The 26,968-nt window shown below is 37.0% G+C and overlaps 1 protein-coding gene across 7 annotated transcripts in view; it reads right to left on the bottom strand.

Moving 5' to 3' along the window:
- The window catches only part of CENPE (centromere protein E), an 82,618-nt gene that overhangs the window by 19,768 nt on the left and 35,882 nt on the right, over positions 1-26,968 (bottom strand). For 4 of the 7 annotated variants that reach the window (XM_027598508.1, XM_027598507.1, XM_027598513.1 and 1 more), the window contains 20 exons: positions 21,560-21,760; positions 19,782-19,940; positions 16,868-17,158; positions 16,581-16,739; positions 15,260-15,550; positions 13,759-14,001; positions 13,448-13,606; positions 12,767-13,054; positions 12,515-12,619; positions 12,051-12,338; positions 11,362-11,520; positions 10,916-11,197; positions 10,014-10,172; positions 9,101-9,370; positions 8,329-8,487; positions 7,867-8,148; positions 6,480-6,584; positions 3,913-4,131; positions 1,774-1,971; positions 861-1,064 (listed from right to left, as the gene is read on the bottom strand). In XM_027598508.1, the coding sequence (XP_027454309.1) occupies positions 861-1,064; positions 1,774-1,971; positions 3,913-4,131; positions 6,480-6,584; positions 7,867-8,148; positions 8,329-8,487; positions 9,101-9,370; positions 10,014-10,172; positions 10,916-11,197; positions 11,362-11,520; positions 12,051-12,338; positions 12,515-12,619; positions 12,767-13,054; positions 13,448-13,606; positions 13,759-14,001; positions 15,260-15,550; positions 16,581-16,739; positions 16,868-17,158; positions 19,782-19,940; positions 21,560-21,760 (4,221 nt within the window). The remainder of the gene's footprint in view (positions 1-860; positions 1,065-1,773; positions 1,972-3,912; positions 4,132-6,479; positions 6,585-7,866; positions 8,149-8,328; positions 8,488-9,100; positions 9,371-10,013; positions 10,173-10,915; positions 11,198-11,361; positions 11,521-12,050; positions 12,339-12,514; positions 12,620-12,766; positions 13,055-13,447; positions 13,607-13,758; positions 14,002-15,259; positions 15,551-16,580; positions 16,740-16,867; positions 17,159-19,781; positions 19,941-21,559; positions 21,761-26,968) is intronic. The other 3 variants (XM_027598509.1, XM_027598512.1, XM_027598510.1) reach the window with 3 other exon arrangements.

Genomic DNA, 26,968 nt, shown 5'->3' on the forward strand with positions numbered 1-26,968 from the left:
CTTTGTCGAAGATTAGTTGACCATAGAGTTGAGCGTCCATTTCTGGGCTCTCTATTCTGTTCCAATGATCTACGTGTCTGTTTTTGTGTCAGTACCATACTGTCTTGATGATTACTAGAAGCTCTAATATTAATCTAGCTCCCTTTGCTCCAGCTGCATATACAACAAGCAACTTTCTGACTACTGTATATTTTACCAGGTATATGAGACAGGGATTACTTCAGAGAACAGAATGAATATTCTGATCAGTGGAAAGTAAAAACAAATTAACAAGCTTGTCTTAAGCCATGTTGGTTCTTGTGAATCTGTACACTGGAGCCAGTCACTTTGGGAACAATGCTATACACCACATCTCTGAACCTCAGAGTTGAAGTATCAGTGCATAAGGCAGTGATACCACCAAGATGAAAAGTACATCTCAGTGAAGTTGCTGGACAGGCTTGTGTGTGGCATGGCCACAGCTGTGGCCTGTTCCCTGACACAGGCTCATCTCACTCTGTCTGAGGCTACTTGGGGGAAAGGCTCAAATCCTCCAGAAGCAGGGAGAAGTGAGAAAGGAAAGAACATTCAAGATTCCCTAAGGGGAAATTGATTATTACACCCCAAGATTTTATCTTCTTTACAAGTGTAAGTGAATATTTTTAATTATCTTAAGGAAGCACACATAACATGTTAGAGGAAGAACATGTTTTACCCAACTTTTTCCCCCAATTTTTTTCAAACAAAAAAATAAAGTATATACAAATAAAGAAGCATATCTAAGATTAAGTTGCTCTAAGTCTTTTTTAAGAAAAAGGTAGAAAAATTAGAGCAAACAACAAGAAGAATGAGCTAGCACACACACAAAAATCACTACTTACAATTATTTTGTTATTATAGAAGTTATTCACTTGACAAATCTTATCATTTTCTTTCTGGATGCCATTTTTAAACTTTTCTATATCAAAATGAGTATTCAACCATTCTTCCAAAAACTGGGTCATTTCTTTCCTATTACTTAGCACTTGCTGAAATTCAGTCTTTATGCAGTGGAAGTCATTTTCTGAAAGATCTTTGAGAATTTCCTGTTTGAAAAATAAGTATTTGATCACCTGAACATTGAGTTTTTATCTAAATATCATACATAAGGGGAAAACACCTTACTGAACTCTCATTCTTAATATTGAATATCTTGAAATAAACATAATTCTAATTTATTTTAGTTGTATTAGAAATATAATTCTAATTCAAAACTTTGTTCTAGTTATTTGAATAATAAAAATCTGGCAGTATAAGCTATGTAAGGAATGTCTACAAATTCTGCCTGTTAGAATTAAAAACCACCAAAACTATCTGTGACTACTAATCACACACATGCAGTACTGCTGCATGCAGCTTTTCTGTGCACCCAGGCCTTACACACACATTGGGAACTGGATGCCAGCCTCACACTGCTGGGTGAGAGCAAGATACTCCATGAGGAGCTGCTGTAATAACATTGTTCCAGACTCCCAGCTGCAGCTCTAGGATGTTTTAGAAAGCATTCGGAAACTTATTCTGGGGTTCTATGAATTCCCACTTATTGGGACTAAATCTACTTTTCTGTATCTGTGGAGTCCTGAAAAGCGGCTGGCTAGTCCATTACGTGGCACTCTTCACATCTGGCCAGCGGTCACCCTGCAACCTATTTTTAATTTCTGGAAAATGAAAATGGCTCTGAGCACATGCAAAAGTACCTTCTCTATATAAGAAAAAGGCTTAAAATCTAATTAAACCATTTAAAATAAACTATACCTCAATATGTAGATCCATATTCTGGCTCAATTTGAGGTCCATGAATTCTCTGGATGGTACATCATAATCTTGTTGAAGCTGCTGTATTTTAATTAGCAGTTCATTTTGCTTTTCCACTTCATCAATAAAAACTACTTCAAATTTATTGATGGATTCATGTTGTTCTTCCTTTATCTTTGTAACATGGCTTAACACATACTTGTAGAAAAACATTAAACAAATTGGGAAATGAACCTTTTATCACATTTAGAGGAAGTTTTAAACCCTCAAGACGAAGAGGTGGGATGGTATATCTTGTTTATCTATATCCTCTGGTAAGTGAGGAAGAAGGAAAGAGCCTCTCTCTATCCCCAATTTTTTCCTCTCAGTATCTTGGGAGAATAACTTCCAGACTTCAAGTTCCTTACTTTGGATTCCCTAGGGGCTACACCTCATGGATGTCCTACAATTACCTCCGATTCACTGTTAAAATGGAACATAATCTCTTTCCCTATAAACTCACCTTTCTCTTCTGCTCACTTTTTGGTTAACTATGTCACCAATCATGCAGGTACCCCAGCTAGATGCCTGAGGTTCATTTTCAACATCCCTCTCCTGCCTACCTTGGTTGGGTAACCAATGTGGGTATACCAGCCTCAAGATGTACTTCTCACATGTAGTTAGATGTCTGGCATCAAGGTGACAATAATTTGAATGTCATATGTTCCATGGACCTCCTGGATACATTCTGGATATCTGATTGCCAGGAAGAATATCAGGGCCTGAGAGGCAATCTACCGAGGAAAGACAGACACCAACTCCCTACCTCCTCAATCTCCCACCACTCCTTAACCTCTTATTGTCTGGCTCTTCCCTAACCACTCAATTAAAACTGCTCTAACAAAGGTCAACAATAAGCTCTATTATCAACAAATTGAGGGCGTCTCTTCAGTTCATATTCTGGCTGTCTGAACTATCTGCCAGTCTTTACCATTTCATCTTTGACATGCTGTCCTCCACTGACTTGAGCAATAGCACTTTTGCTTGATTTTCTCCTGTCTCTTTGCCATTTCCAACCTCCAACCCATTTGTTGCTCTCTTTTCTGCTACGGACTTTTGAAAATTTATCTTTTCCAGAGTTCTCACCTTATCCTAAGGCTTTTATTTTTCTATTATGCCTTCTGGGTGACCTTACTCACACATGTATTATCTAGCATGTATATGCTGATGAATTCCAAACCTTTATCTTTACTTCTGACTTGTCTCCAGACAAATGCCAGACTCATAACTAAGTGCCTACTTGTTTTTCTTCTTGAATGCTCCATCATGAGTATTTCTACCTCAAAATATCTCAAACTAAACACCTGATCGCTTCTCCTGTCTCACCTGCCTTGCTCCTCTTTCTTTTTTGTTGATGGTACCACTCTCCACAAACCTGGCTATGCCCAAATTCTGGCACTCAATCTAAACATCTCCCTCCTTACCTCACTATCAATCACATGAACTTCCTATTTTAAGCTGCTGAATATTTAATTTCTTTTATCCTCCCCGTGCCTATGAATCCTTTTCTAGTAGTACGGTCACCTGTAATATCTAATCTGGACCACTATAACTGCCTTTTGTCTCTTCTCTCTGCCACAAACTCATTGCTTTTCTACAGTGAAGGAGCTAAAATGGTAATCTGATCACACTACTGCTACAACGTAAAAATAACGGCCCAGTGGCTCCCCATCATCTGCAAAATGAACTCTAAGCATTATTGCTTCAGTCCAGCTTCTACTGTGATCTCATTTTCTGTAATTCTTTATCTGGTTTGTGATACAACCTGCACGTGCTTCTGTCACTACACTTACTAGCTGCTTATATGTTTGCCTCATGCGCTAGACTAGGAGATTTCTGAGATATTATTCCTATCTGTCTCTCGAGCACCATGATGGTATCTAGGCTCACAGGCAGAGCTCAAGTTTTGTTGAATGAACAGGTCCTAGAGGCACAGTGGATCCTGCACATAACTATTCTGAGATGCACATAATCTTTAATTCAGCAGTAAATATACTAAATAGCAAATATGCCGACTCCCAAAGTAGGACTTAAATGCACTGATGTTAAAACTAAAATTTATAGCAATATTTACAAAGATATTACTAAAAAAGGTAGTACCTGAAGTTTCTTCATGACTCTGTGGAATTCCATTGAACATCTTTGGTTTGCAGTGAGAAGTTTTTGAATTTGTTTGATTTGTGGATATGGAAGTGAGAGGTTTGCTTTTACTCTAACTGAAAGCTCTTTTTGGGTTTCAATTTCTTTCTCCAAGTCAAGGGATAGTCTATTTAAGCACTCATAATGATTATACATCTCTGAGTATCTCTTCAGAAGCTCCTAAGGAAAATTAGAAATCATTCAGTTTAACAATTCATCCTGATTTAACAACAAATAGTGCTTGACCTAGAATTGCTTTTTTCTTTTAATTTTTAAATTTATTTTACTTTTAAATGTAAATTCAATTAATTAACATATAATGTATTGTTTCAGGGGTACAGTTTGTGATTCATCAGTCTTATATAAAAACCCAGTGCTCATTACAACACACACCTTCTCCAATGCCCATCACCCAGTTACCCCATCCTTCCACCCCCTCTCCTCCAGCAACCCTCAGTTTGTTCCCTATCATTAAGAGTCTCTTATGGTTTGTCTCCCTCTCTGGTTTTGTCTCGTTTCATTTTTTCCTCTCTTCCCCTATGATCCTTGCCCTAGAATTGTAACAAAATTTATGCTTTAACATTTTCTGTAGTACAGAAACAAATTAAGACCTTTGTGTTTTTAAAAAAAGGAAACTCTTATTGTTGATTTTGGATTATAGAAATAATATTTAATTACTGTGAAAATTTTAAAAATTTAAACAAATGTAACAAAGAAAACCAGAAACAACCACGGTTATCATTTTGATACATTTTCTTTTCCTTTTTTGAGCATTCATGAATTAAATGACCATCTACAAAGAGTGAGGATAAATATGAGGGAATTCAATCTAGTACGTGTTATAGTTCAAGACTGAATGCTGGCTCATGTTTACAGTAGGCAATGTGAGTTTGCAGGTCAAACAAGTGACGAAGAATCAAGCTAGCTATTTGCCAGCTTGGTGAAGCCTCTTTACACATTTCTATTCATCTGCCTAGAATCTGAGTTTTCTAACTTTTTATCAGAGTTAGAGTTCAGGTTCTATCTCTGCTACTTCCTGACTAGGGAAATCACTGAGCCATTTTCCTAACTACACAATGAAGACTATGATGACTGCCACAAAGTTTTCTAGGGGGAAGTAAATATTATAGTATATCTCTATCTATGTAATCTGTAAAATATATACAGACATTATGGCTTAAGGGAAATAAAATTATATTTGTAAAAATGTTTCCATATGCAATTTTTAAACTTATACCCGATTTCAAATCCTGATTCTACCAGCCATGTGACCTTGGGCACCTACTAAACTTCCTCCTCAAGCCTCGTTTGTAAATGGGGCAATAAGGAATATCACATGAGGTAAAGCATCTGGTATATTAGTGTATTTGGCAGACACTCAATAAGCCTGGCCTCTGAGCTCAAACAACTAGAGGCTGCACAGGGGACACACTGGTCAAAGTACAGGTGGAGGAACACAGTAGTTCAAATTGCTAGTCATATAAGAAATAACACGTTTAATTCAGGGTGCTAAATAATAGAACAAGGGCCTGCTGACAATAATGAGCTTCCTTTTTAATAACTTAAGGAAAAGCTAGTTGTTCATTTATCTGGGATGTTGGAAAGGGGATTCTTGCCTTTGGTCTTAGTATGAATCACATTATGATATGGAACAGCACTGTGTAGTAGTCATTCATTTGTACTTTTAAAACATATTCTGATAGGAATGTGCTAAGTGACATAAAAACACACACAAAAAGTCTTTAGGGATCTTGCATTTGGAGAGCAGTGACAGTTAATTGTGTTGGCCTTTTCCCTCAGCATATATTCAGAATTCAAATATTTCCCACTGCTTCCACTGATACCTCTTTAGGCTCAGCCACCATCATCTTGGCCTGGATTATTGAACTTAGTCTCTCAAATGTTCTTCCTGCTTCCACTCTGTCCATTTTCAACACAACAATCAGAGTCATCCCTTTAAAATGTAAGTCAGATCACATCTCTCTCATGGTCAAAACCCTCCAATAGATCTCCATTTCACTCAGATTAAAACCCAAAGATCTTTTAAGGCCCCACAGCCTGCGTCTTCCTTATGAGCTCTCTGACCTGATTTCTTATTAGCTTTCCCCCTTCTTGATGCTCCTGGAACCCACCAGGCACTCTTCTGCCTCAGGAGCTTTGTACTCGCTATTTTTTCTTCTCATCCTGTTCTTCCCCCAGCCAGCTATATGGCTTAATCCTTTACCTCTTTTAGGTATTTACTCAAATCCCACCTTTCCAGTGGGGCCTTAAAATATGTTTTGTGTTAAAATAAATAAATTAATAAAATAAATAATAAATAATAAAATAATAAATTAATAAAAAATAAAACACACAGTTTTGTGTATGTGTGTACATAAGCACACACATGCACACCTATACTAGATTATAAAATTTAAAAAAACATTGACCATTATCTATTTATTCATTCCACAGACATTCCTTGGATTCCATTTAGGCCTTTGGAGGAGTACCAATATTCATTTGTAATTTTAACATAGGGCACTTACTTTTATCCTAGAGCATTTTTCTCTTAGGCTTTCTGTGAGGTGGTGTCTTTCATTACATTGTAACTGTTTTTCATATTTTACTACCTCTTTATGGTTCTGTTGGTCCTATGTTGGTACAAAGAAATAAACAAGGCTTCAACTATAACTACATTCACATATAATGTCTATACGCTTTTCCAATTACATTTTTTCACATCATTTCAATAATGGAATTATAAACTTGTAACTCAAAAACAAAGTTAAAAATGGCCAGAAAACGATTAAGAGTACCATTAGGTTGTAGTGAATGGCCTCAACTCATTGAGAAAAAATGTGGAAGAACCACATATTTTTTGAGATGGGATTTATTCCTGTAACCGTCAGAGTTGAAAACTAGATATTAGATTTACATCTGATTCTTACGATTCTAAGTTTCCGAGTCAGAATTAGTCTCTGAATTGCTGCCAAATAGTACACTAGCAAAACCACCTGAAATATCTCTATTCATACTCTTCCCAGCACCTTGGAACACAAAATGTGTATCCTGTTACATTTTGTACTTTTGATTAGAAGTATAAAACAAAACGTTTTCTCCCATTTATTCACTACACTACTTAGAAGAATGACTAATAAATATTTGTTGAATGAATTAAATTTCTTTATGAATTTCATTAGGGTCCACATAAGGATGGTTCCCAAGTGTACATGTTTCTATTGATATTGAAAATGATTCGGTCTTCTACTCTCGTTGAATTATGAGAATAAAAAAAGATTTTTATAGATTTTATATAATTTCTTATTTGTCTGAATTTTATGTTATTTTCTAGAGGGTTCAACTGAGTTTTTTAAGACGTGATTCTGAACATGTAAAGACAGTCACACTGGCTGAAATTCCTTCCACCGTATGTCTGGCCACTTGCCTCCAATGGCACTGAGAAGAGTGCATGCCTAAAACTGTCACGTGGAGGCAGAGAAATGGGCACTTACTCTTTTACAAATCTAGTCCTTCAAATGTTTTTCTATTGAGGATAATGCCATTTCCTGGTTTAAAAAAGCCTTTTAAAAATTACATTAAAGAAAATGGTCTGCTTTATGTAACAAATCTTTTCTTAAAAATAAATTAAAATGATATTTTCTGAAAAATATTTTGGCTTCTTTTAAAACTGTATCTTCTATTTGTGTGAAAAATTATAGTAATACTTTTCCCATCATCCTTTACTGTTTGTAGAAATTTCCAAAAAGAAAAGAAAAAAAGAAAAAAAAACCCCACAAACCCCCTCCCCCTAAAACAAAAGAAACCAAACAAACCCAAAAATCCCACAACAACAACAAAACCCAATTATTCCCCTTTCCAGAAAAGCTTGATTCTTATAGACAGTTACTAAATAAGGGAAGATTCTGAACTCACTCTAGCTATCATTTCTCTTAAGGTTTCCCTGAATTGGTCTCTTTCCATTTTGAGAGACTCTTTTATCTTTCTTAGCTCATCTCTTTCTTTAGCTAAAATTCTTATTTCTTCAAGGCTTTTATGAAGTTTCTGAGTCAAGTGTAAGTTATCCATTTGCATACATAAATTTTGGGCCTCAAATCGCTGCTTCAATTGTTCCATTTTGTTTATATTTTTATGAGTTTTATTGACATCTTCTTTCATTTTAAGAAGTCGAAGCTCTTTTTTCTGAAGTTCTTGTATCTTGAGATAATTATAAAACAAGTTAGAAGGCAAGTACAATTCCTTCAAGGAAGGCAAACAGTGTCTGCTGGTTATATATGTACATCTCTATCTCTATCTCTATATATCTGTATCCATATTGTTTCTCATTCCACAAATGATTTTGGACAGTTACTCTCCAAAGAACAAAACAACACATACCTTTTGCTGTAATTCATCTTTAGATTTATTTAAATCCTTTTGAATATTTGAAATCTGAGTTGTCTTTTCTGAAACTCTCTCTCTGAATTTATCAATAGTTTCTTGGTGTTCTTTCAAATGCATGTGAGCAACTTTTAGTTCCTGTTGTGTCTCCAAATCCTTTATTAGAAGAAATTGAGAAATATCATGATATCAAGGCATATTACCTTTCCTTAATGATGAACCAGTTTAACAAAATCTTAAAAAATGCACGCTATAGTTAAAAACAACCAGCACACCACCCCCAGATTAGACCCGTACAGAAGGATATAAACTAAGTCCCTATCCCTAGCCTTCCCCAGCCTCGTTGGGCTGCTTGGTGATCTCTGCTGCTGCTCTCCTCCCTCTCATACCACTTGGGGATTATTCTAAATCAGTAACCCATAAAAAGGGCCCCATTCTCAAGCTTAGTAATCCATTATACAGATGTACCCTACTTAGCCCAGTGCCTTATTGATAGACACTTGGATTACTTCTAGATTTTTGTCAGCACTAACAATGTTGCAGTGAATGCAGCTGTATTTCTGTCCAAATGTGTGAATGTATTGGTAGGATGAATTACTACAGGTGGAATCGCTATAGCAGATCTATATGCGGACAAATCTTTAATAAGGCAGTGTCAAACTGTCTCCCTAAAAGGTTGTGACATTTACATTTTCACCAACTGTTATAAGAAGGAAGCTTCTGGTATGAACGACACATTTACTGGATGGGTAGAAAGAGCACAACTCACTCTAGCTTTGGTTTCCTGTAGGTTTGCCTGGAGCTGGTCTCTCTCCAATTTCAGATTATCTCTTTCTTTCATTACAGATTTCATTTCTTCAAGGTTTTCATGAAGCTTCTGAGCCAAATTTAAATTCTCCATTTCTATTTTGTCCAGAGTTAAACTTTGGGCCTTGAATTGTTTCTTCAATCGCTCTATTTCAGACATTTTTTTCTGTGACTCACTGACATCTTCTTTTAACTTAAAAAGTTGATGTTCATTTGCCTTAAGTTGTTGAATCTTAAGATAATCATAAAATAATGTGTTAGGAATAAGACAGTTTTTAAGGGAAGGAGAGTTTCTAAATCGATTAAGACAATAGTCTTCCTATGTTGCTCATTAATATTCTACAAAATTTCACACAAAATTTATTTTCTTTTGAGGTATAACATATATAGGTATATTAATCTTAAGTGTATAGCTTAATTATTCTTGACGTATGTATACATCTATATAATTATAACCCAGACTAAAATTTAAAACATGTCTAGCACCCCCTAAGGTTCCTGTATGCCCCCCTCCTAGAGCTAACCACTATTCTGAACTTTTTTCATCCTAGATAAGTCTTGCCTGCTTTTGAACTTAAAAATCACAATGTATTTATCCATTCTCCTACAGCTAGACATTTTACTTGTTTTCCATTTTTTGCTGTTATGATTATAGAACTGTTATGAGCATTCTTGAACATAACTTTATGTGGAAGTATGCATTTTTTCCCCTTAGGTACATACTCAAGGAACAGAAATGCTGAGCCACAGGCAGGTGTATGTTCAGCACTAGTAAAACTGCCAAGATGTTTTCCAGTGTGGCTAAACCATTTTACATCCCCAAAGGAGCTTATGCACAAATAAATCAAATATCCAAACCAGCACATTCTCCATACCTTTTCTTGTAATTTAGCATTTGAACTTTCTAAATCCATCTGCATATTTGATATTTCATCTGTCTTCTCAGAAACAAGGCCCTTGAGTTTATCAATAGTTTCCTGGTGCTCTTTCACATGCACGTAAGCGATTCTTAGTTCCTCTTGTTTTTCCAGCTCCTTTATCATTAGAGAAATTTTAAGAATGGTGACACGGCTTAATATTAACTAGTATTTTTTTTCTGAAAGTGATATATTTCCTTAGTATAAATAATAAAACTATTACTTCTTATTCTACATCTTTGTTAGGAAGTTATAAGGTTTCCCTGCCTCCCTTTCCCTGTCCCCACCTCCCCACAACCTATTCCTACTTTTGAGAGGCAGACACATGATCCATATACTATTCTACAGCTTGCTTTTCCTTCTAAGAGTCATTTGGGCTTCCAAATCAGGACATTCAAATCTATTTCTTTCTTTCTTTCTTTTCTTTCTTCTTTTCTTTCTTTCTTTCTTTCTTCTTTCTTTCTCTTTTCTTTTTTCTTTCTCTTTTCTTTCCTTTCCTCTTTCTTTCTTTTCTTTCTTTCTATGTGTTGTATAGTATTCTGATATATCGCTCATGTTTACCCAGTTTCCTTCTGATGGACATTTAGATTGTTATTAAATTTAGATTTTTATTAAAATTTGCTACAATGAACAACCTTGTGGTGTATGTGTGTTTGTGTACGTATATAAATATGCATGTTGGATGAAGTCTACAAAAAAATTACCAGTTACAGAATTTGATTTTTAGAACAGTATCAAATTACCTGCCTGAAAGTCTGTATCAGTTCACTCACACCAACACTGCCACTCATGTCAAAGAATGGCTCACTGCTGTCAGGAAAACATCGTGTTTACTCACTAGTATAGGAAGAGTGACTTACTTTAGCTTCTTTTTCTCTGAGGCTTTCCCTGAGCTGGTCTCTCTCCATCCTAAGGGTTCCCTCTGCACTTCTGAGGGCATCTCTTTCCTCAGTAACACATTTCATTTCTTCAAGGTTTTCATGAAGTTTCTGACACAACTTTAACTTCTCGGTTTCTACACTTTCCAGGGTTGAATTCTGGGCCTCTAATTGCTTCTTCAATTGCTCTGTTTGATACATACTTTCTCGGAGATCATTTTTTGCCTTCAGAAGTTGATGTTCTTTCTCCTGAAGTTCTTGGATCTTGAGATAATCATACAATAAATTAAGATATAGATAGGTATTGAAAAAAATGCTAAATAATACTTTCGAAATTAAGTAGCTTTGTCTTCAATTTCAGGCTAATTCATATCTAGTTTCATTACACAAAAGACCTAATTCAAACTCGCAAAAAAAAAAAAAAATACCTGTGCTTTTAAGGCAGCATTTGAGTTTTCTAAATCCATTTGCATATTTGATATTTCATCTGTCTTCTCAGAAACAAGGCCCTTGAGTTTATCAATAGTTTCCTGGTGCTCTTTCACATGCATGTAAGCAATTCTTAGCTCCTCTTGTTTTTCCAGCTCCTTTATCATTAGAAAAAGGAAAATGATATATTCAGAGTAACAAAATTCAAACTGTGTGTAGAAAGGCAGAGAGAGGGTAAAAGGTAATTATGCCCCCCGCCCCTGTTAGACCTCATCCTTTAAGTTTGTCTTAAATGTCAATACATGCTAGATACATTACTCCACAACTTACCCCTTTTCGTAATAGGATACTTCCAAATCAGCACCATGGCACTACCTCCTTCTTTACTGGTCTGAATGTGCGGCCCTTAATTAACCAGTCCCCTGCTAACCGACATTTAGCATCTTCCCTATTTTTTTGTTTGCTTTGCACAATTGTGTTGATGTGTACAGGATATATAGTTATGACTGGACTTTTGGGCTCAATGAATAAACTTATTGAAATATTTGAAAGATAGTACCAAATAGTCCCCCTCCAACCTTCCCCAAGGCTGGACCAATTTTACACTCCCACCAATCCTATTGATAGCCCATGGTTCTTTTAGGACATGATGTCCTATTTACTGGATGGGGGAAAGACGGCAACTCACTCTAATTACAGTTTCTTTCAGGTTTTCCTTGAGCTGGTCTCTCTCTACTTTGAGAGTCTCCTCTACACTCCTAAGATCATCTCTTTCTTTTGTAACAGATCTCATTTCTTCAAGGTTTTTGTGAAGTCTCTGAGTTAACCTTACATTCTCCATTTCTTTATTTTTCAGAGTTGACTTTTGGGCCTCAAACTGGTTCCTGAAGTATTCCATGTCACATATTTTTTCCTGAGTCTCACTGACAGCTTTCATCTTAAGAAGCTGATGTTCTTCTTCCTGAAGTTCTTGAATCTGAGAAAAAATAAAACAAGTTAGGACAAAGGCAGAAATTTGTAGGAAAAAGAGGAATTGTTTCTAAATTCAGTCATCTTTACATTTTATCTAATGTATATACTATTTTCTTCCACAGGGAAATGAGCAACACAATAATCAGATGTCATTTTCCAACTTAACAAAATAAGACCTACCTTTTCTTGTGATTCAGCATCTGAGTTTTCTACCTCTCTCTCAATATTTGCTTCTTGGTCTGTCTTCTTTGAAATATTCCTTGTACTAATGGTTTGTTCGTGCTCCTTCAAAAGAACATAAGTAGTTTTTAGTTCCCGTTTGATTTTCAGTCCCTTTGTGATTGGATAAAAATAAAACAACAGTGAATATCACTGTTAACTACCTTAACATTATTTTTGTACCTAAAAAAAAATTAGAAGAAGCAAACTTACTTCAGCTACAGTTTCTTTAATGTTTTCTTTGAGTTGTTCTCTCTCCATTTGAAGAACTTCCTGCACCCTTTTCAGTTCATCTCTTTCCTTCATTATAATTTTTATTTTGTCTTGACTTTCCTGAAGTTTCTCAGTCAACTTGAGCCTCTCACTTTCTATATTTTGTAATGATGAATCTTTGACTTTGAGTTGCTCCTTTAATTGCTCCAGTTCACTCATTTTTTCCTGAGTCTCAATGATTTCTTTGGTGCTAATAAATTGTTCATGTTTCTCATGGAGCTCTTGGATCTTAAAATAATAATAAGTTAACAGCCAAAATATACATACACGTAAAATGTGTGTGTTTATATATGTATGTGTGTATATATATAGATCTGTTTTTGTATTTTTTTTTTTAGAGATTTTATTTGACAGAGAGAAAGAGATAGCAAGAGGATGGGGGGGAGGGGTAGAGGGAGAGGGAGAAGCAGGCTTCCCGCTGAGTGCGGAGCTTGATCCCAGGACCCTGAGATCATGACCTGAGTTGAAGGCAGACGCTTAACCGATTGATCTGTTTTTGTTTTTGAAGGAAAAACACCCAGGATGTTCTGCATAACAATCTAGTATGCAAAATTAGTTTCTGTAGTCCAGTTAGCTAGCTCCCTCAGGTTTTCTCCTTCATGTCCTTCACCCCCAATTTACCTTTTTCTGTAATTCATCATTGGTTGTTTCTAATTCCTTTCGAAGGCTGGAGAGTTCAGTTTCCCTCTCTGAAAGATTCACTCTCAGCTTATCAATAATTTCCTCCTGTTCTTTCAGGTGACAATGAGCAACTTTCAGTTCCTCTTCGGTTTTCAGGTGCTTTATTATTAGAGGAAATTGTTGAGAAATTTATAGAAATATTATAACCATTATACTCTAACTCCTTTTCCCAAAGGTTTAATTTTTACAAAAATATCTGCTTATAAAATAATAATAATAAAAAAAGCACACAGGGAAAGGATGAAACCTACCTTAGCTGTAATTTCTCTCATGTTCTCTTTGAGCTGGTGAGTTTCAGACTGAGGAACTTCTTGCAGCCTCTCGGCCATCTTGAGCCTTTCCATGCCCACTTGTGGCAGTGCTGCCTCTCCAGCTTCGAGTGGCTCCTGCAGTTGCTCCAGCTTGCTCAGGATTTCCTCAGCCTCATCATCCTTTTCTTTCACATTGAAGGTCTGATCTTGTTGATCTTGAGGCTCCTGAATCTTAAGAGAATCCTAAAACAATAGAGTTGACAACCAAAGAAAGAAATCAGGACATTTTCTAAAACGATTAAGTCAGGATTCAGTGGCTCATTACAGAGCATTCTTTCCACTCTCCCACTTGTCATTACTCAGGTATTGAACACTTATTTCCTTAGGGTTCATTGTGTTGTTACTATCGTATTAGAGGCTGGAGATACAATGGTAAATGAGACTTACATGATCTTTGCCCTCCTGAGACTTGCACTTTAGAGGGAAAGATGGACATTATGCCAAATCTTACCAAACAGAGGTTCTGGGTTCCTGCAGGGTATGTATGTGGCAAGCCTAACTTACCCTGAGTGGTTAGGAAGGGCTTCCTGGGGGATGGAAAGCTTCAGTTGAGAACTGAAGGATGAGAGCACTAGTTAGGTAAGGGCGTATGGAAATGATGCAGGTGGGGAGACCAGAACATCTGAAAGCCATGATGTGTAGAAGCACAATGCTGGAGCATCATGAGCAGGGCTAAGAGTGAGCAGAAATAAGGCTGGAGACCAGCAAGGAATGGGACCCAGGGCCTCAGAGGCCATGTGAGGGATTCCAGTCTTTAGTTCAAGAGTAGCAACAGACTATTAAAGGGTTTTAAGAAGAAAAGATTACTTGGGTTCAGAACGGGGAATGAATTACAGAAGTAGAGGAATGAATATGGGGAGACCAATAAGGAGGCTACCACAGAAAGCCAGGGACAGAGATTATGGTGGCTTGGTTTAAGGTGTTGGCAATGTGGGGAGAAAAGATGGAAGATTTCACACACATATAGGCACACGTGTGTGCGCGCGCACGCACACACACACACACACACACACACCTCTTAAAATCAACAAGGTTTGGTGCTTGGATTATAGAGTGAATGGGAGGAAAGGATACTGGGAAGGGTGATTCTCAGATTTTGGTCTCAGGTACTGAGGAAGTGCCTTATGAGATGCTGTAGGAATAGATTTTAAGAAGGAAAGAAAATGGTTTTTCTGGCTTTATCCTTTCCTGTACTTTAGCATTGCTTTTTCTAAATCATTTTTAAATATTTAAGAAGACCACTGTCTTCTCTGAAGCATTTCTCTCAATTTCAACAGTTTTTTAGTATTTATATTTTTAGTTGTTTCCAATCACTTCATAATTAAGAGACATTTAAAGAAAACATGATAGTAACATTATAACTACAACACAAGCGCTTCCTTTTCCAAAGACTTGATTCTTATAAAATACTTATTAAATGGAAGGAAAGGATGAAACTTACTTCAGCCAACGTTTCTCTAATGTCTTCTTGCAGCTGGTCTTGTCCAACCTGAACTGCTTCTTGCATCGTTTGAAGCTTGTCTCTTTCCTCAGTTAGAGATTTTGTTTCTTCTTGACTTTCTGGAAGTTTTTCAGTCAATTCAAGCCTTTCTATTTCTATGCGTGCCAATGTCACTGAATCCTTGGTTTTGAATTGCTTCTCCAATAGCTCCACTTCATCCACTGCCCCCTGAGTATCACTGACTTCTTTCACATTAGGCACTAGCGCCTGCTCCTCACGAAGCACTGGGATCTTGTGATGTGCATAAAATACCAAGGTTACTCTGATTATCACCATGGTGTGTGTATGTGTGTGTGTGTGTGTGTGTGTGTGTGTGTGTGTGTGCGCACGCGCACGCCAGAAGGAGATTCTATTAAAGCACAGGGACAGGACCAGGGGCAGAAGGAGCTGCTGCTGTGTTATCATAATTCTTTAAAGAGAAAAGATGAGGATATTATCCACAGAAATAAAAGTGATCCTGAGCCCACAGCCTACTGTGGATCACGAACTCCAATTTATTCATTTTCCCTTGATTCCTACCAAAGCTACTCATGACTTTTCTGCTGGTCATATTCTGCCATAATTTTCTTTTGCTCCAGCTTACATCCAAAGTGAATCAGTTCTTATACTTGGCTAACACACTGTCAATTTAGTCAGCTGCACACTTCTTCATTTCTATACTAGTTCCCAAATGCCACAGGAGAAAAGTCATCATTGAGCAGATTATATCTCAATAAACGAATGGTCCCTCATTCTCAGATGAGCGTCAATGCTATGTCTCAATTTTTTTATGTTTACAGATTGATTCCCATTTCCTATGGTCATTAGTGGTTCCATGTAACTTTGCATATCATATTTCTGCATTTTTCCTACTGGAATTGAGGGATTATTTTATACGCCCACACTTGGGGGGAGAGAACAATGTCTTAATCATATCTAATTTCAAAGGCTTGCACACAGTGGCCTTTAACCTAGGTTGGTTCAGTTATCCCAATGTTTCATTTTCTCTATGGCACTTGCCATTATCTCACATTACCTTACTCATTTGTTTGCTTATTTACCAGTTACCTCTTTCCACTAGAGTCAGCTCTATGATCATAGAAATTTTGTTCACCTTGTTCCCATTTTATTTCTATAACCCAGGACTCTGCCTGCCACGTTACAGACTCAACAAATAGTATCCAATAAATGAATGAACTATTCACACAGTCACTACTTATTGCTCACCTTTCCTTGAAATAAAAAAGAAAAGAAGAAGGGACAAAGGAGAGAAGAGACAAACCTTTTCTTGTAATTCAATACTGGATTTTTCTAAGTCCTTCTGAATATTTATTATTTGAGCTGTCTTCTCAGAAATGTTTTTTCTTAGTTCATCAATAGTTTCTTCTTGTTCTTTAAGATGCACGCGAGTAATTTTTAGTTCTTCTTTTGTTTCTAGACCCTTTATTAGCAAGTGGAATTTAAAGAATATTATAACCACATCATCCTAACATTGCCTCCCCCTTTTCCAATTGGCTCCGTTTTAAAGAAACATTTAATAGATGATGAAAGAAAAGGGTAATAACTTACTCTAACTTCGATTTCTTTTATGTATCCTTTAAGTTTCTTTCTCTCTATTTCAAATGATTCCCGTAATTCCTTTAGATCATTTCTTTCTTTGGTTATGGATTTCATTTCCTCATAATTTTCATGGAGCTTCTGAGCCAACTCTTGCCTCTCCATCTCTATACGTTCTAATGTTAATTCTTGCTTCCTTAGTTCATTCTTCAAATTCTCTATTTCATTCATCTTTTCCTGCATCTCATTCATTTCTTCTTGTATACTAAGAACTTGTAGCTGTTTTTCTTGTAGTTGTTGGTTCTTAAGAAATAAAATTTTTAATTACCATTTTGCCTATATACTCTTAAAATCTCATGTAAAATGTACTTTGCTGAATGGAAATAATCATTATCACAGCCCTGCCTACACTCCCAATGTAAACAGACAAGCAGCTATAAAAGTAAAGTAACCTTCTAAGCATAGTGACCGTAGTAGGTTGAATAGTGTCCTACCCAAAATTCAAGTCGATTCAGAACTTCAGAATATGACCTTACTTGGAAGTACGGTTTTTGCACATGTAATTAATTAAGGATTGAGAAGAAATCCTATTGGATTGGGGTGGGCCCTAAATGCAATGAGAGTGTCCTTGTAAGAGGCAAAAAAGGACACACAGAGACACAGAGAAAGTCCTGTGAAGATGGAGGCAGAGATAAGAGTGATAGAGCTATAAGCCCAGGACACCAAGGAGAGCTGGGAGCCAAGGATAGTTATTAGACGCAAGATTCTTCCCTAGAGCCTTCAGAGGAGTATGGTATTGCCAGCAACTTGATTTTGGACCACTACAATCCAGAAATCTGACAATAAATTTCTGTTGTTCTTTAGCCACCAAGTTTATGGTAATTTGATACAGAGGGTCTAGGAAACTAATACAGTGTCAGTAGGTTAATCAAGGAGGCAAAGTGAAAATGAGAAAAACTTGAAAAGAGACTAATTAAATTTAAAGATATAGTTGCCAAATAACTATAATTCCTCAACTCTTAAAAACTTGTGGATAATCTATTTTTACTTCTAATAAGGTCCTTATGGGGTGGCCCAAAAAACACTGAGGCATTAACTTTTTTTTAAATTAAACTTATTTAAATTCAATTTAATTAACGTATAGTGTAGTATTAGTTTCAGAGGTAGAATTTAGTGATTTATCACTTGCATATAACACCCAGTGATCATTACTTCAAGTGCCTTCCCCAAATTTCCCCTCCAGCAACCTTCAGTTTGTTTCCTATAGTTCAGAATTTCTTATGTTTTGCCTTCCTCCCTGTTTTCATCTTATTTTTCCTTTCCTTCCCTTATGTTCATCTGTTTTGTTTCTTAAATTGCACCTATGAGTACAATCATATGGTATTTGTCTTTCTCTGACTTGTTTTGCTTAGCATAACTTCTAGCTCCATCCACACCATTGCAAATGGTAAGATTTCATTTTTTTGGATGGCCGAGTCATATTTCATTGTAAATATGTATATACCACATCTTCTTTATCCATTCATCTGTTGGTAGACATCTGGGCTCTTCCCATATTGTGGCTATTGTGGACATTGCTGCTATAAACACTGGCATGAATGTGCCCCTTCGAATCACTGTTGGTATCCTTTGGGTCAATACCCAGTAGTTTTATTGCCAGGTTGTATGGTAGCTCTATTTTTAACTTTTTGAGGAACCTCCATACTGTTTTCCAGAGTGGCTGCACCAATTTGCATTTCCACCAACAGTGTAGGAGGGTTCCCCTTTCTCTGCATCCTCGCCAACATGTGTTGTTTCCTGAGTTGTTATTTTTAGTGAGGCATTAACTTTTTTTAAAGTTCATAAATATGTATAAGTCTATCTCTTTTTTTCAGTTCAATTAATTAATGAATAATGTATTATTAGTTTCAGAGGTAGAGGTCAGTGATTTATCAATCTTATGTAATACCCAGTGCTCAATACTGAGGCATTAACTTTTACATAAGCCTATTAATTTCACTTCTTTAGGCTGAGTATGAAACAGACATCAGGTTTTAGTAAATTTAATTAGGTTATAGTGAAAGGGAGGGGAATTAAGAGTATATTAAGAGAAAAACATTCCACAGAAGCGCAATGGAAATCACAATATATTATTTATAATGCATGTGGCACTGTCCTTAGAGTAAACAGAAAGACCTCAGCGGGTACATTTTAGAATTACTTGGGCAATACAATTATTACAAGAGTCTTAGCCCTTATACAAATATTACAACAGCACCTTACTTCCATAAAATAAATGAGTCAGGAAACTGTAAATGTCTAAGAGATGGTAACAGTCATAAATCTTACATTTTAAAGAATCAGTATTATATCTTTATAAAGGAAGGATCTTTGTGTTACTGACTAATGGATCTCAAGACCCAGAACAGCATTTGGGCTATGGGGAGTTCCCAATAAGTTTCCTTTTTTTTTTTTTTTAAAGATTTTATTTATTTATTTGAGAGAGAGAGAATGAGAGATAGAAAGCACGAGAGGGAGGAGGGTCAGAGGGAGAAGCAGACTCCCTGCTGAGCAGGGAGCCCGATGTGGGACTCGATCCCTGGACTCCAGGATCATGACCTGAGCCGAAGGCAGTCGCTTAACCGACTGAGCCACCCAGGCGCCCCTCCCAATAAGTTTCTGATGAATGAATATATTATATGATAATTTAGATGAATCAAAGCCTTCTCTCTCATCTAAAGACTAGGGTAATATAATCCTCACAAAGAGTGTTGGTTAAGATATAGGTATGAGTTGAAACTGTCCACATAAATAATTAGCATTAAAATGTGTTCATTTGGGAGATAATGCTATTTCTAGAACTTAGCTCTATAGCGATCAAAATGTATTTAAAAAAAAGTTTAGTCAGGAAATATAATATGGCTAGGAAGGTAACTTTAAAATTCACCTTTTCCTTTAGCTTTTCTTCAACTGCTGCTAACTTCTCATAGGTCCTAGAAAGCTCTTCCTCTTTCTTTATGGTGTGGTTCTTTTCTTGTACAATGATCTCTTGTTGCTTTTTAAGTTCATCTCCAAGAATTCTTAATTCTTCTTGGTTTTCAATAGTCTAGAATTAAAAAAAAGTTGAGATTAAAATTAGTATTACATTTATAAAATCAGGTAAAAATCAGCATTTACCTCAGCCTAAAAATGAAGAAATCATGGCAAATTCTATTGGAAAAGACTACCTTGAAAAGAAAGTCTTTAATTTAATCATATAGATGCCAAGCATCTGCTTTTTATGCTGTTTCTTTATTGCTCCACTTATATTCCTATCATGAAAATTAGAACTGGATTTGGTATTCTGTCTCGAGAGGTTTGCCCGTTTTCTACCCTTAAGCCAAAGGAGACTGTTTCTAAGCTTTCATGGACTGATGACAAGACTACAGTTATGGGCTTTTCATATGCTAGAATGGTTATGATTTAGGGCACCAGTTAACAGCAAGCTCAAAATGGCAGCCATCCTTTGCTAGCATGACTTGGGCTAACCCTAGTTATAAGCTTAAACAGTGACATTCTCACGTATCATGACCATAAAAACATTGCAAATATGAGACCAAGAACAGATTATGACTTTTGTCTGTATTCTTATTTAAACTTAGCTCTTTTGACCAGACAATCCCAAGAAATATGGAAAATTACACAAAAGGTCAGGTTCTCCTGAAATCCACAGCAAACTTCTAAAAATGTGAATTTCAATCTATACATATTATATTGTCCCAAATACAGAAAAAAAACTAAAGTAGATTTGACAATATGGCAAACATTAACAACAAATAATTAAAAATGAAGTTTAAAAATTATAACAGAATAAAAAAAATTTAGGAACAAATTTAACAAAATATGGACAAGATCTGTACACTAAAATCTACAACACATCACTGAGAGAACAGATAATTTATAGAAAGATATGCAATGGCCAATAAACATATGAAAAGATGATCAATATCCTTAATCATTAGGGAAAGGCAAATGAAAACAATGAGGTACATACTCAATAGGATGGCTAAAATTGAAAACACCAATAATAGGAAGCATTGGTGAGGATGTGGAGCCATCAGAATTCTCTTAATTTGCTGATGGGAATGTAAAATGGTACATCTACTTTGGAAATCAGTCTAGTAATTTGCTATGACCCTGATATTCCATTTAGATACCCCAGAGAAATTTTTTAAAAAATGTTCATAAAAAGTTTTGTGTAAGAATGTTTACAGCAGCTTCACTCAAAATAGCCAAACACTGGACAGAACTCAGGTTTCCATCAACAGGAGAAAGGCAAAACAACTTGTGGCCTATTCATACATGGAACACTACCCAGCAATAAAAAGGAATGTAAAAAAGTAGGTACAAAAGAGTACATGCTGTATGATTCTATTTGTATGGAGTTCTAGAAGAGACAAAGTGACCAATGCTTAAAAACCGTCAGGACAGTGATTATATGGGGTAGAGAGTGAGATTAGAATTGACTGGGTCAAGGCACAAGAGAACTCTGTAGGGTGAGGCAAATGTTCTACACCTTGACTGGGGTAGAGGGTACACAAGTAGAAACATTTGTCAAAAGTCATCAGACTATACACTTGCATCAGATACATTTCTCACATGTAAATTATGCCTCAGTATTGTTGTAAAAATCCAGAACATACAAGACAAAAACATACAGCTAAGTATACAGTGCTTAAATACTACCATTTCAATATTTTCCCTTAGGTCAGTCTGTAATTGTTCCTTTTCTGATGTAATACTCTCTAACATTTGTTGCAGTTTATTTTTCTCCTGTATTAAAGAAAATATCTTTCTCTGTTGCTCAGTTAGCTCATTATCTTCAACATTCGCAATCAGTGCTTGAGTATTTTTGGCTTTCAAATTCTGTTTATCTGTGTCAACCATCTAAAATATAAATAGATTAAACAAGAATTTCTCAATTAATAACAATTTTAATAATAATAAAAATTGCCAAAACTTTTATTACTTATTATTTACCAGGCACTATTTTTTTTTTTTTAAGATTTTATTTATTTATCTGACAGAGAGAGACACAGCGAAACAGGGAAATACAAGCAGGGGGAATGGGAGAGGGAGAAGTAGGCTTCCCGCCGAGCAGGGAGCCTGATGCGGGGCTTGATCCCAGGATCCCGGGATCATGACCTGAGCCGAAGGCAGATGCTTAATGACTGAGCCACCCAGGTGCCCCATACCAGGCACTATTTTCATATACTGACACATTTAATCTTCACTCTAACCTTATGAGATAGGTACTAGTATTACTTCCATTTGACAGATAAGGAAATTGAATCCGAGAGAGGATGATAGGTCACTTGCCCAAGGTCACTCAGGTTTTGAAGCCAAGAGGTCTGGCTCCAGAGTTTGTGCCCTTAAGCATACTCTTGTTCATGGATTAAGAACTATCTGGACAGCTGTAGCTATTTAACAATTATCTTCATGTATGATGATGGGTCAACCTAATTTCATGAAAGAATAAGCCACCTTGAACTCCACCACTTTCTTTCCATCAAAAGCTGGAAATGATTCTCTATCCCCCACTCCCAACAAATCATTATTTTCAGAAGCAGTCATATTCACAAAAGGTTGGAGTTTTATCATAGGAGAGGGCAAAATAACTTTGATAAAAACAGATTTCATATTATAGTAGTATAATCCACCTTTTAAAAATATATACTTTTTATATACTGCTTAAGAAAAGCATGTTATATAAATTCATTTATCCATAAACAAGTGTTAAGCAAAGGTACCCTAACACGTGTACTCCTTGAGAAAGTGAAACAAAGACTAACATTACAATCACTGGTATGAAATTAGGGTATCACTATGTAACCATACACATCCAGGAAATACAGCTCCATAGCGGCTATATATGTTTTAAAAAAGTTTTAATAATAGGGGTACCTGGGTGGCTTAGTGAGTTAAGCATCTGACTCTTGATTTCGGCTTGGGTTATGGTCTCAGGGTTGTGAGATGTAGCTCTGTGTCAGGCACTGTGTTCAGTGGGGAGTCTGCTTGAGATTCTCTTTTCCTCTCCCTCTGCCCCTCCCCCTGCTCTCTCTCTCAAATAAATAAATAAAAGCTTTAAAAAAGTTTTAATAATAATCTACAATTACATTGGAAAAAAATTGAAAAATAAAGAGAGAAAAAATCATCCAATGTCACCAGCTTCACACAACCCACTACTACAATTCTAGAATATTTCCTTTCAGAGTCTGTTCTTGAAAAAATTTTTCTTGAACACAGTAATTATGATTAATATATACAGAATTCAGTTTTGCTCTTTTCCATTTAGATCACATGCATTTTCCCATGCTGTTACATAATCTTCAACTTATAATTTTTAGTAGTTGCTCAATTCTCTAGAGTGGGTTTGGACAAACCATACTTTAACTATTCTCTTACCGTTGGCAGTATGCATGAGTTTCTGACAATGGAAAACACAGGGCTAACTACATGAGAACTTAAGGTAAGGAACAGATAGTTGTTGGGACTAGTTTGTCAGATACTGTACTTCAGAATCTCATATCTGTGCTCCTAAACATAGGAATGTACACAAAGACAAAGAAGGCTGAGACAAAGTATGTGAGAATACCCAAGGGACATTTCAGAAATGAACCCAGCCTAGAAAGTATTTCAGCTACCATGAACAATATCTAACATATCTTATTAAATAAAGAAAAGGAATTGTGTCCTTTATATAAGTTTACTAATCATTGTTTAAGATTTGTGTTGAGACACACTAGAGAAACTGCATTTATAGAGAGAGAAACATCAAGCAGGATTTAAATGGGCACTCTGAGGGGGAGGAGCAAGATGGCGGAGGAGTAGGAGACCTGGGTTTCGTCTGGTCCCAGGAATTCAGCGGGATAGGGATCAAACCATTCTGAACACCTATGAACTCAATAGGAGATTGAAGGAAAGAATAGCAACAACTCTCTGAACAGAAAAATGACCACTTTCTGGAAGGTAGGACGTGCACAGAAGTGAATCGGAGGCGATATTTGGGAAGATAGACGGCGGGGGAGGGGGCCTCTACCTGCCGCTTCTGACAAGTGATAGAGCAGCGGAGCACAAAATCGGAAATTTTAGAAGTTGGCTCCACTGAGGGACATCGCTCCAGTGGCTAAGTGGGGGGTGGAACCCTCGCTGGGACAGTGTGGTCTCGGACCCTCGGGGTCACAGAAAGGCTGGGGGTGCCAGAGTGTGGCAGAGCTCCGAAGTATCGGAGCAGGGAAGCCGGATGCAGAGACGGAGCCGAGGAGTGGGCTCTCAGCTCGGGGTTGCCATAAACCGGGATCCGTGGCACAGTCAGGCCACTGCTCCTCCAGCAGAGACCCAACTAGCGGCAGATTCGGGGAGACTCCCCTTCCTCCCCGGGGAGGAGTGGCGCGGGAGCGCACCACAGGGATCTGCTAGGTTTGGAGACTCCACACGGGGTCGGGTGCCAGAGATAGAAACGCGCAGTCACAGGACAGGTGAGCACGGAGTGCGGCCGGAGACCCGGGAGACGGGAGTGACTAACTGCTTTTCTCTGGGGGTGCACTGAGGAGTGGGGCCCCAAGTTCTCGGCTACCCTGGGGCAGAGATTGGGAGGCTGCCATCTTCACTCTCGTCCTCCAAAGCTGTATGGAAAGCTTGCAGGGAACAAAAGCACCTGAGAGCAAAACCGAGCAGATTACATAGCCCAACCCTAGCAAGGGCAGGCAATTCTGCCTGGAGCAAAGACATGTGGGAACCACAGCTACAGGCCCCTCCCCCAGAAGATCATCAAGAACAGCCAGCCAAGACCAAGTTTACCGATCAATGAGAATGGCAGAACTCCAGCTCTAGGGAAATACTGCATATAGAATTCATGGCTTTTTTCCTGTGATTCTTTAGTCTTTCAAGTTAATTTTTTTTCACCTGTCTTTTTTTTTTTTTTTGAATTTTTCTTTTTCCCTTTTTCAACCAATATCTTATCAATCCCTTTTTTTAAAAAAAATCTTTTCATTTTTAGAGTCATATTCTATCCCTTCATAGTAGTTAACCTTATTTTTGGTGTATATATGTAAGTTGTTCTCTCTTTAAAATTTTGGGATACAGTTTCTTCTAACAGATCAAAATATTCCCTAAATCTCTAGTGTATGGCTTTGTTCTAGTCTCCTGCCTGATCACATACTCTCCTTTTTTTTAAATCCTCTTCTTTCTTTTTTCAACCAACTTCTTATCAATTCCTTTTATAAAATCTCTTATAATTTTCATCTTTACAGTCGTATTCCATCCCTTCATCGTATTAACCCTTATTTTTGTACAAATATAAGTTTTTCTTTCTTTAAAATTTTGGGAGGCACTTTCTTCTAACAGACCAAAATACGCCCAAAATCTAGTGTGTGGCACTGATCTATGCACCAGCCTGATCATATTTGATCATATTCTGTTTTCTTTGTTTTGTTTCATTTTTGTTTGTTTTTATCTTTTTCTTTTTTCTTTCTTTCCTTTTCTTTTCCCCAGGTTTCAGGTCTCTTCTGATTTGTTTAGTGTATATTTTCTGGGGATGTTATCCTGTTAGCATTTTGTTTTCTCATTCATCTATTCTCCTCTAGACAAAATGACAAGATGGAAAAAATCACCTCAACAAAAAGAACAAGAGGCAGTACCAACTGCCATGGACCTAATCAATAAGGACATTAGTAAGATGTCAGAACTAGAGTACAGAATGATGATTTTAAAGATACTAGCTGGGCTTGAAAGAAACATTGAAGTTATTAGAGAAACCCTTTCTGGAGAAATAAAAGAAGTAAAATCTAACCAAGTTGAAATCAAAAAGGCTATTAATGAGGAGCAATCAAAAATGGAGGCTCTAACTGCTAGGATAAAGGAGGAAGAAGAGAGAATTAGTGATATAGAAGACCAAATGATGGAGAATAAAGAAGCTGAGAAAAAGAGAGATAAACAACTACTGGATCACGAGGGCAGAATTCAAGAGATAAGTGATACCATAACACAAAACAACATTAGCATAATTGGGATCCCAGAAGAAGAAAGAGAGAGAAGGGCAGAAGGTATATTGGAGCAAATTATAGCAGAGAACTTCCCTAATTTGGGGAAGGAAACAGGCATCAAAATCCAGGAGGCACAGAGAACCCCTCTCAAAATCAATAAAAATAGGTCAACACCCCGACATCTAATAGTAAAACTTACAAGTCTCAGAGACAAAGAGAAAATCCTGAAAGCAGCTTGGGAGAAGAGATCTGTAACCTACAATGGTAGAAACATTAGATTGGCAACAGACCTAACCACAGAGACCTGGCAGGCCAGAAAGAACTGTCATGATATATTCAGAGCACTAAATGAGAAAAATATGGAGCCAAGATTACTATATCCAGCTAGGCTGTCATCAAAAATAGAAGGAGAGATAAAAAGCTTACAGGACAAACAAAAACTAAAGGAATTTGCAAACACGAAACCAGCCCTACAAGAAATAATGAAAGGGGTCCTCTAAAGAAAGAGAGGGCCTAAAAGTAAAATAGACCAGAAAGGAACACAGACAATATACAGTAACAGTCACCTTACATGCCTTACAATGGGACTAAATTCGTATCTTTCAATAGTTACCCTGAATGTAAACGGGCTAAATGCCCCAATCAAAAGACACAGCCTAGGGATGCCTGCGTGGCTCAGTCGGTTAAGCAGCTGCCTTCAGCTCAGGTCATGATCCCAGGGTCCTGGGATTGAGTCCCACATCGGGCTCCTGGCTCAGCAGGGAGCCTGCTTCTCCCTCTGCCTGCAGCTCCCCCTGCTTGTGCTCTTGCTCACTCTCTCTTGCCTATGCTCTCTCTCTCTAGCAAATAAATAAATAAAATCTTTAAAAAAAATGACAGAGGCTATCAGATTGGATAAAAAAATAAGACCCATCGATATGCTGTCTGCAAGAGACTCATTTTAGACCCAAAGACACCCCCAGATTGAAAATGAGGGGGTGAAAAACCATTTACCATGCTAATGGACATCAAAAGAAAGCTGGGGTGGCAATCCTTATATCAGACAAATTAGATTTTAACCAAAGACTGTAATAAGAGATGAGGAAGGACACTATATCCTACTTAAAGGGTC

This window comes from Zalophus californianus, chromosome 2 (assembly GCF_009762305.2).
Source record: "Zalophus californianus isolate mZalCal1 chromosome 2, mZalCal1.pri.v2, whole genome shotgun sequence".
Classification (NCBI taxonomy): domain Eukaryota; kingdom Metazoa; phylum Chordata; class Mammalia; order Carnivora; family Otariidae; genus Zalophus; species Zalophus californianus.